Source organism: Streptopelia decaocto (assembly GCF_964273445.1).
Source record: "Streptopelia decaocto genome assembly, contig: HAP1_SCAFFOLD_2379, whole genome shotgun sequence".
NCBI lineage: Eukaryota > Metazoa > Chordata > Aves > Columbiformes > Columbidae > Streptopelia > Streptopelia decaocto.
In genome coordinates this window covers 1-10,704 of record NW_028116686.1, presented here as the reverse complement: position 1 = coordinate 10,704, position 10,704 = coordinate 1, and the positions used below count along the sequence as shown (strand labels likewise).

Here is a 10,704-nt window from a genome sequence, read left to right as displayed (position 1 = left end):
ATCTCCCCCATTTCTCACTGCCCCCCCTCCCCCCAGCACCCACTGCCCCCCACGCCCCCATTATCCCCCAGTCCCCCCATCATGCCCCATCCCCCCATCATCCCCCACCCCCCATCATCCCCCAGCCCCCCATTACCCCCCTCACCCCCATTTCCCCCTCTCCCCCCAGCACCCACCGCCCCCCCCCATCCCCCCATCATCCCCCAGTCCCCCCATTGATTCCCAGCCCCCCCGTGCCTCAGTTTCCCCATTGCCCCCCTCTCCCCATCCCCCCCAGCCCCGCCCCCATGCCGCTGGGCCTCGGCCGCCGCAAGAAGCCGCCGCCCCTCGTGGACAACGAAGAGTCCGAACCGGGGGGCGGGGGGCGCGGGGGACCCCCCGGTGACCCCCCCGCCGCGCCGGGGGGCGGGGACTCCGGCAGCCCCGCCCCTCCCCCCCCCGCGCTGCGGCCCCGCCTCGTGTTCCACGCGCAGCTCGCGCACGGCAGCGCCACGGGCCGCGTGGAGGGCTTCGGCAACGTGCGCGAGCTCTACGGCAAGATCGCGCAGGCCTTCGGGATCCCGCCCGAGGAGGTGGGCGGGGCCAGGGGGCGGGGCCACGGCGGGGGCGGGGCGGAACCACGCGGGGGGCGGGGCCACGGGGGGCGGGGAGGGGCAAGATCGCGCAGGCCTTCGGGATCCCCCCCGACGAGGTGGGCGGGGCCGCGGGGCGGGGCCGCGGGGGGCGGGGCCAGGGGGCGTGGCGGGCGGGGCCACGGGGGGCGGGGGAATGGGGAGGGGTGGGGAATGGGGAGGGGCTTGGGGAACCCGGGTGTGCGATGGGGATGGGGAACATGGAGGGGTTTATGAGCACCTGGGGGGATCACGGCACCCATAGGTGCTGGGGAGGCTGATGGGCACCTGGCGGGCATCAGGGCACCCATGGGTGCTGGGGAAACAGGGTGTCCTCAATGTCCCCATGTCCCCAGTGGTGTCCCCAATCTCCCTGATGTCCCCAATGTCCCCAATGTCCCCAATATCACCACTGTCCCCAGTATCCCCAGTCTCCCCAATGTCCCCGCTGTCCCCGCTGTCCCCATGTCCCCAGTGTCCCCAATGTCCCCAATGTCCCGAATATCCCCATATCCCCAATGTCCCCAATGTCCCCAATGTCCCCACATCCCCAGCAGTGTCCCAATGTCCCCATGTCCCCAATATCCCAAATATCCCCAATACCCCCAATACGCCCAATGTCCCCAATGTCCCCAATGTCCCCAATACCCTCAATAGACCCAATTCCCCCAATGTCCCCAATACTCCCAATACCCCCAATGTCCCCAATGTCCCCAATATCCCCAATGTGCCCAATGTCCCCAATGTCCCCACGTCCCCAGCTATGTCCCCATGTCCCCAATATCCCCATGTCCCTGATGTCTCCAATATCCCCAATATCCCCAATGTCCCCACATCCCCAGTGGTGTCCCCATGTCCCCAATGTCCCCAATGTGCCCAATGTCCCCAATGTCCCCAATATCCCCAATGTCCCCAATGTCCCCAATGTCCCCACATCCCCAGCAGTGTCCCAATGTCCCCAATGTCCCCAATATCCCCATGTCCCCAATACCCCCAATACCCCCAATACCCCCAATGTCCTCAATGTCCCAAATGTCCCCAATGTCCCCAATACCCCCAATGTCCCCAACGTCCCCAACGTCCCCATATCCCCAGCTATGTCCCCAATGTCCCCACGTCCCCAGTGGTGTCCCCAATGTCCCCGATGTCTCCAATTTCCCCACGTCCCCAGTGGTGTCCCAATGTCCCCATGTCCCCAATACCCCCAATACCCCCAATATGCCCAATGTCCCCAATACCCCCAATGCCCCCAATGTCCCCAGTGTCCCCATATCCCCAGCTATGTCCCCATGTCCCCAGTGTCCCCACGTCCCCAGTGGTGTCCCCAATGTCCCCATGTCCCCAATGTCCCCAATACCCCCAATATCCTCAATGTCCCCACATCCCCAGTGGTGTCTCCATGTCCCAATGTCCCCAATATCCCCATGTTCCCAATATCCCCAATGTCCCCACATCCCCAGTGGTGTCCCCACGTCCCCAGCAGTGTCCCAAAGTCCCCGTGTCCCCAATATCCCCAATACCCCCAATGTCCCCAATACCCCCAATACCCCCAATGTCCCCAATATCCCTAATGTCCCCAATGTCCCCAACGTCCCCACATCCCCAGCAGTGTCCCCATGTCCCCGCTGTCCGCAGGTGATGTTCTGCACGCTGAACACGCCGCGGGTGGACATGGGGCGGCTGCTGGGCGGGCAGCTGGGACTCGAGGACTTCATCTTCGCCCACACGCGCGGGCAGCGCAAGGACGTGCGGCTGCTCAAGTCCGAGGAGGCGCTGGGGCTCACCATCACCGACAACGGCGCCGGATACGCCTTCATCAAGGTGGCGCCAAGGGGACGTCGGGGACACAGGGGACATTGGGGACAGCAGGGGCATCGGCCGGTCAATGGGGGGATGGGGGCGGGGGACGCCGAGGGGTGAAACTGGTCAACAGGGGACATGGGGACATTGGAGATGGTGGAGAAGTCAACGTGGGGATGGGGACATTGTAGACGTTGGCCAAGTCAACGTGGGGATGGGGATGGAGGACACCAAGGGGTGTCACTGGTCAATAGGGGGACATGGGGACATTGGAGATGGTGGACAAGTCAATGTGGGGATGGAGGAGACCAAGGGATGTCAATAGGGGGACATGGGGACATCACAGGTGGTGGAGAAGTCAATGTGGGGATGGGGATGGAGGACACCAAGGGGTGTCCCTGGTCAATAGGGGGACATTGGGACATTGGAGATGGTGGAGAAGTCAACGTGGGGATGGGGACATTGTAGACGTTGGCCAAGTCAACGTGGGGATGGGGATGGAGGAGACCAATGGGTGTCACTGGTGACTTGGGGGACATGGGGACATTGGAGATGGTGGAGAAGTCAACGTGGGGATGGGGACATTGTAGACGTTGGCCAAGTCAACGTGGGGATGGGGATGGAGGAGACCAAGGGGTGTCACTCGTGACTTGGGGGACATGGGGACATTGGAGATGGTGGAGAAGTCAATGTGGGGATGGGGACATTGTAGACGTTGGCCAAGTCAACGTGGGGATGGGGATGGAGGAGACCAATGGGTGTCCATGGTCAATAGGGGGACATGGGGACATTGTAGATGGTGGTCAAGTTAATGTGGGGGTGGAGGAGACCAAGGGGTGTCACTGGTCAATAGGGGGACGTGGGGACATTGGAGATGGTGGCCAAGTCAATGCAGGGATGGAGGAGACCAAGGGATGTCAATAGGGGGACATGGGGACATCACAGGTGGTGGAGAAGTCAATGTGGGGATGGGGATGGAGGACACCAAGGGGTGTCCCTGGTCAATAGGGGGACATTGGGACATTGGAGATGGTGGAGAAGTCAACGTGGGGATGGGGACATTGTAGACGTTGGCCAAGTCAACGTGGGGATGGGGATGGAGGAGACCAAGGGGTGTCACTCGTGACTTGGGGGATGTGGGGACATCGTACATGGTGGACAAGTCAACGTGGGGATGGGGATGGAGGACACCAAGGGGTGTCACTGGTCAATAGGGGGACATGGGGGCATTGGAGATGGTGGAGAAGTCAATGTGGGGATGGGGATGGAGGACACCAAGGGGTGTCACTGGTCAATAGGGGGACATGGGGGCATTGGAGATGGTGGACAAGTCAACGTGGGGATGGGGACATTGTAGACGTTGGCCAAGTCAACGTGGGGATGGGGATGGAGGAGACCAATGGGTGTCACTGGTGACTTGGGGGACATGGGGACATCATAGATGGTGGAGAAGTCAACGTGGGGATGGGGACATTGTAGACGTTGGCCAAGTCAACGTGGGGATGGGGATGGAGGAGACCAATGGGTGTCACTGGTGACTTGGGGGACATGGGTGACCCCAGTTGTCATGGGGGGACATGGGGCCACCCCAGTTGTGCTGAGGGGCCGTGGGGACACCAGGGGACACCCCCCCGGTTGTCATGGGGGGACATGGGAACACCCCGGTTGTTATGGGGACACCAGGGGACACCCTGGATTGTCATGGGGGGACATGGGGACACCCCAATTCTCATGGGGACACCAGGGGACACCCCGGATTGTCATGGGGGACACATGGGGACACCCCGGTTGTACTGAGGGGCCATGGGGACACCAGGGGACACCCTGGATTGTCATGGGGGGACATGGGGACACCCCGATTCTCATGGGGACCCCATGGGGACACCCCGATTGTCATGGGGACACCATGGGGACACCCCGGTTGTCATGGGGACACCAGGGGACACCCCGGTTGTCATGGGGGGACATGGGGACACCCCAGTTGTACTGAGGGGACATGGGGACACCAGGGGACACCCCGATTGTCATGGGGGGACATGGGGACACCCCAATTGTCATGGGGACCCCATGGGGACAGCCTGGATTGTCATGGGGACACCAGGGGACACCCTGGATTGTCATGGGGACCCCATGGGGACACCCTGGATTGTCATGGGGACACCAGGGGACACCCCAGTTGTCATGGGGGACACATGGGGACACCCTGGTTGTCATGGGGACCCCGTGGGGACACCCCGGTTGTCATGGGGGGACATGGGGACACCCCAATTGTCATGGGGACACCAGGGGACACCCCGGATTGTCATGGGGACGCCCCGATTGTCATGGGGACCCCATGGGGACACCCCGATTGTCATGGGGACACCCCGATTGTCATGGGGGGCACATGGGGACACCCCGGTTGCCATGGAGACCCCGTGGTGACCCCGCGGTGACCCCCCGGTGACCCCCCCCCATTGTCCCCAGCGCATCCGCGAGGGCAGCGTGGCCGCGCGCGCGCCGCTATTGGCCGTGGGCGACGGGATCGAGGCCATCGATGGGCGGAGCCTGGCGGGCGCGCGCCACTTCGAGGTGGCGCGCATGCTCCGGGAGCTGCCGAAGGGGCGGAGCTTCGACCTGAGCCTCACGGAGCCGCGGCGCGCCTTCGGTGGGCGGGGCTACGGGGGGACTGACCAATGGGGGGGCTGGGAGCTCAGTGGGCGGGGCTACGGGGAACCAATGGGGGGGCTGGGGAACCAATGGGGGGACTGGGGAACCAATGGGGGGACTGGGAGACCAATGGGGGGACTGGGGAACCAATGGGGGGACTGGGAGACCAATGGGGGGACTGGGGAACCAATGGGGGGACTGGGAGACCAATGGGGGGACTGGGGAACCAGTGGGGGGACTGGGAGACCAATGGGGGGACTGGGGAACCAATGGGGGGACTGGAGAACCAATGGGGAGACTGGGAGACCAATGGGGGGACTGGGGAACCAATGGGGGGACTGGAGAACCAATGGGGAGACTGGGAGACCAATGGGGGGACTGGGGAACCAATGGGGAGACTGGGAGACCAATGGGGGGACTGGGGAACCAATGGGGGGACTGGAGAACCAATGGGGAGACTGGGAGACCAATGGGGGGACTGGGGAACCAATGGGGGGACTGGGAGACCAATGGGGGGACTGGGGAACCAATGGGGAGACTGGGAGACCAATGGGGGGACTGGGGAACCAATGGGGGGACTGGGAGACCAATGGGGGGACTAGGAGACCAATGGGGGGACTGGGGAACCAATGGGGAGACTGGGGAACCAATGGGGGGACTGGGGAACCAATGGGGGGACTGGGGGAACTGGGAGCACTGGGAGCTCAACTGGGGGAAGTGGGAGCCCAGCTGGGGAACTGGGAGCACTGGGAGCCCAACTGGGGAAACTGGGAGCCCAACTGGGGAACTGAGAGCCCAATGGGGGGAACTGGGAGCCCAGCGGGGGGAACTGGGAGCACTGGGAGCTCAACTGGGGAACTGGGAGCTCAACTGGGGGAACTGGGAGCACTGGGAGCCCAACTGGGGAACTGGGAGCCCAACTGGGGGAACTGGGAGCACTGGGAGCTCAACTGGGGAAACTGGGAGCACTGGGAGCCCAACTGGGAGCACTGGGAGCTCAACTGGGGAAACTGGGGGAACTGGGAGCCCAACGGGGGGAACTGGGAGCACTGGGAGCCCAACTGGGGAAACTGGGAGCCCAACTGGGGAAACTGGGAGCACTGGGAGCCAACTGGGGGAACTGGGAGCCCAATGGGGGGAACTGGGAGCCCAACTGGGGGAACTGGGAGCACTGGGAGCCCAACTGGGAGCCCAACTGGGGGAACTGGGAGCACTGGGAGCACTGGGAGCCCAATGGGGGGAACTGGGAGCACTGGGAGCCCAACTGGGAGCACTGGGAGCCCAACTGGGAGCACTGGGAGCCCAACGGGGGGAACTGGGAGCCCAACTGGGGAACTGAGAGCCCAACTGGGGGAACTGGGAGCACTGGGACCCAGCTACTGGGAGGACCCAGGCGTCCGGTGCTGCTGTGATCCCCCAAATGGGGGGGACCCCAAAACCTGGGCGGGTGGGGGACACACAGGGGGACCCCAATACCAATGTGGACCCCCCCAAACCTTTTCCCTCCCCCGTTTGGGTGCTGGGGGGGGCGGTTGGTTTGGGGACACCCCAAGGGGGGACCCCAATAATCCCCCCCCCCCTTTGGTCCCCTCAGACATGATCGCGCCACGGGACGGGGGGGGGCGTGGGGGGGGCCCCCCCAACGTGGGGAGCGGCCGGGGGACCCTGCGGCTGCGCCAACGGGGACCCCCCACCCTGGAGGAGCAGGTACATGGGGACATGGGGACATGGGGGACACAGGGGGATGGGGGGACATGGGGACATGGGACATGGGGACATGGGGGGACATGGGGGATGGGGGGGACATGGGGGGATGGGGGACACAGGGGGATGGGGGGGACATGGGGGATGGGGGGACATGGGGGACACAGGGACATGGGGACACAGGGGGACATGGGAACAAGGGGGGACATGGAGGGACATGGGGGACACAGGGATGGGGGGACATGGGGGATGGGACACAGGGGGACATGGGGGGATGCAGGGGTATGGGGGGACATGGGGGATTGGGGGGGACATGGGGGACACAGGGGGATGGGGGGGACATGGGGGGATGGGGGGACATGGACGGACATGGGAGACACGGGGATGGGGGGGACATGGGGGACACAGGGGGGTTGGGGGCACATGGGGACATGGGACACGGGGGGGACATGGGGGGATTGGGGGGACACAGGGGGATGGGGGGGACATGGGGATGGCGGAACATGGGGGGACATGGGGGATACAGGGTCATGGGGGACACAGGGGGGTGGGGGGGACATGCGGGACACAGGGATATGGGGGGGACATGGGGACATGGGGACATGAGGGGATTGGGGGGACACGGGGACATGGGGGACACAGGGACATGGGGGACACAGGGAGATTTGGGGGACACAGGGGGATGGGGGGACATGGGGTCACATGGGGACATGAGGGGATTGGGGGACATGGGGGACACAGAGGGATGGGGGACATGGGAACAAGGGGGGACATGGGGGGATTGGGGGGACACAGGGGATTGGGGGACATGGGGACATGGGGGACATGGAGGGACATGGGGGACGCAGGGGGATGGGGGACATGGGGATATGGGGGACAATGGGGGACATGGGAACAAGGGGGGACATGGAGGGACATGGGGGATGGGGGGACATGGGGGATGGGGGGACATGGGGGGACATGGGGGACACAGAGGGATGTGGGACATGGAGACATTGGGGGGACACAGGGGATTGGGGGACATGGGGGACACAGGGGGATGATGGGACAGGGGAACATGGGGGACAGGGGGGTACATGGGGACATGGGGGGCTGGGTGGGCCATGGGGGGCCATGGGGGGCCATGGGGGGACACAGGGACCCCATGGTGTCCCCCTGAACCCCAAAATTGTCCCCAGCCGTCGGCGTTTGAGGAGCGAGCGGTGGCCAAAGTGGACGAGCTGCTGGAGAGTTACATGGGGATCAGGGACAGCGAGCTGGGTGAGATGGGGACATGGGACAATGGGGACATGGGGACATGGGACATGGGGACAGCACTGGAGAGTTACATGGGGATCAGGGACAGCGAGCTGGGTGAGACATGGGGACATGGGACAATGGGGACATGGGGACATGGGACATGGGGACAGCACTGGAGAGTTACATGGGGATCAGGGACAGCGAGCTGGGTGAGACATGGGGACATGGGGACATGGGACATGGGACATGGGGACAATGGGGACATGGGGACATGGGGACAGCACTGGGGATCAGGGACAGCTAGCTGGGTGAGATGGGGACAATGGGGACAATGGGGACAGCGAGCTGGGTGAGACAATGGGTCACTAGGGACACTGGGGATCCAGGACAGCACATCCTTCCTGTGTCCCCTGGGTGTCGTCATTGTCCCCTGAGTGTCCCTGTGTCCCCACATCCCCTGAGTGTCCCCTGGGTGTCCCCATGACCCCTGGTGTCCCCTTAGTGTCCCCTGAATGTCCCCTGAGTGTCCCTCAAGTGACCCCTGGGTGTCCCCATGACTTCTGGATGTCCCCTGCGTGGCCCCTGTCCCTGTGTCACATGACCCCTTACTGTTCCCTGAGTGTCCCCTGAGTGTCCCCTGGGTATCCCTGTGTCACATGACCCCTGAGTGTCCCCTGAATGTCCCCTGTGTGTCCCTGTGTGTCCCTGAGCGCCCTGTGTCCCATGTCCCCTGGGTGTCCCCGTGTCCTCTGAGTGTCCCTGTGTCCCATGACCCCCATGTGTGTCCCCGTGTGTCCCTGTGTGTCCCTGAGCACCTTGTGTCCCATGTCCCCTGAGTGTCCCCGTGTCCCATGACCCCCGTGTGTCCTTGTGTCCCCCAAGTGTCCTCGTGTCTCCCATTCCCCCCATGTCCCCTGGGTGTCCCCATGTCCCCTGAGTGTCCCTGTGTCCCCCATCACCCCCACGTCCCCTGGGTGTCCCCTGGGTGTCCCTGTGTCCCATGTCCCCTGGGTGTCCCCATGACCCCCATGTGTCCCCATGTCCCCTATCACCCCCATGTCCCCTGAGTGTCCCTGTGTCCCCTGACCCCTGTGTGTCCCCATGTGTCCCCATGTGTCCCCATGTCCCCTGTGTGTCCCCATGTCCCCTGGGTGTCCCTGTGTCCCATGTCCCCTGTGTGTCCCCATGTCCCCTGGGTGTCCCTGTGTCCCATGTCCCCTGGTTGTCCCTATGTCCCCACGTCCCCTGGGTGTCCCCATGACCCCCATGTGTCCCCATGTCCCCATCCCCCCCATGTCCCCCGAGTGTCCCATGTCCCCATGTGTCCCATGTCCCCATGTGTCCCCATGTCCCCGTGTGTCCCCATGTCCCCGCAGCCGCCACCATGGTGGACCTTGGCCGTGACGCGCGGGACCCCGACGCGCTGGCGCAGGCTCTGGACTCGCAGCTCGGGGACTTCGCCTTCCCCGACGAGTTCGTGTTCGACGTCTGGGGCGCCATCGGGGACGCGCGCGCGGGGCGGGGCTGAGACCCCCCGGGACCCCCCGGGACCCCCCCGGGACACCCCGAGACCACCCGGGGCACCCAGACACCCCATGGACACCCCGGGACACCCTCAGGACGCCCCAGAGACCCCCCAAGACCACCCAGGAAACCCCCAGACCCCCCGGACACCCCCAGACACCCCAGGACCCCCCTGGGACCCCCAGGACCCCGCAGGACCCCCCCCCAGTCACCCCGGACAGCCCAGGACACCCCAGGAGCCCCAGGACCCCCCAGGACTACCCAGGAAACCCCCAGACCCCCCTGGACACCCCTGGGAATCCCCGGGACCACCCCAGACCCCCCAGGACCACCTGTGGACCCACCAAACCACTGACACCCACTGGGACACCCTGGGACCCCCCTGAGACCCCTGGAACCCCCCCAGGACCCCCAGAGACCCCCCAGAGACCCTGGGACCCCCAGGACCACCCATGGATCCACCAAACCACAGACACCCCTGGGACACCCCCCAGGACCCCCCAGCGACCCCCCAGAGACCCTCAGAGAACCCAGGACCCCTCCAGAGACCCCCCCAGAGACTCCAGGACCCCCCGGGACCCCTGGACACCCCCAGACCCCCCAGGACCCACTGGAACCACCCATGGATCCACCAAACCACAGACACCCACTGGGACCCCCCTGGGACCCCCCCAAACCACCCATGGATCCACCAAACCACACACACCCCTGGGACACCCCCCAGAGACCCCAGGACCCCCCCATAGACACCCACAGGACCCCCCGGGACCACCCATGGACCCACCAAACCACTGACACCCCTGGGACACCCCCCAGGACCCCCCAGAGACCCCAGGACCCCCTGGACCCTTCAGAGACCCTGGGACCCCCGGGACCCCTGGACACCCCCAGGACCACCCATGGACCCCCCAAACCACTGACACCCCTGGGACCCCCGGGATCCCCCAGACACCCCCAAGACACCCCCGGGACCCCCAGAGACCCCCCCAGGACCCCCCGGGACCCCCCCAGACCCCCCTGGACACCCCTGGGACACCCCCAAGACACCCCCGGGACCCTCAGAGACCCCACAGAGACCTCGGGACCCCCCCCCCAGGACCCCCCTGGGACCCCCCAAACCACAGGCACCCCTGGGACACCCCCCAGGGCCCCCCAGGGACCCCCCTGGGACCCCCCG

At 65.0% G+C, this 10,704-nt stretch overlaps 1 protein-coding gene across 2 annotated transcripts; it reads left to right on the top strand.

Moving 5' to 3' along the window:
• Positions 1-275: 275 nt before the first annotated feature.
• GIPC1 (GIPC PDZ domain containing family member 1) lies at positions 276-10,662 on the top strand. 2 transcript variants are annotated; one of them, XM_082076789.1, is made up of 6 exons: positions 276-572; positions 2,247-2,432; positions 4,878-5,058; positions 6,655-6,767; positions 7,943-8,024; positions 9,380-10,662. In XM_082076789.1, exons 1-6 carry the CDS (start codon positions 288-290, stop codon positions 9,529-9,531), a joined length of 999 nt encoding a protein of 332 aa, XP_081932915.1. In that variant the 5' UTR covers positions 276-287; the 3' UTR covers positions 9,532-10,662. The 2 variants fall into 2 exon arrangements, with proteins under 2 accessions (XP_081932915.1, XP_081932916.1); XM_082076790.1 differs by lacking the exon at positions 276-572 and adding an exon at positions 683-691.
• Positions 10,663-10,704: the final 42 nt, after the last annotated feature.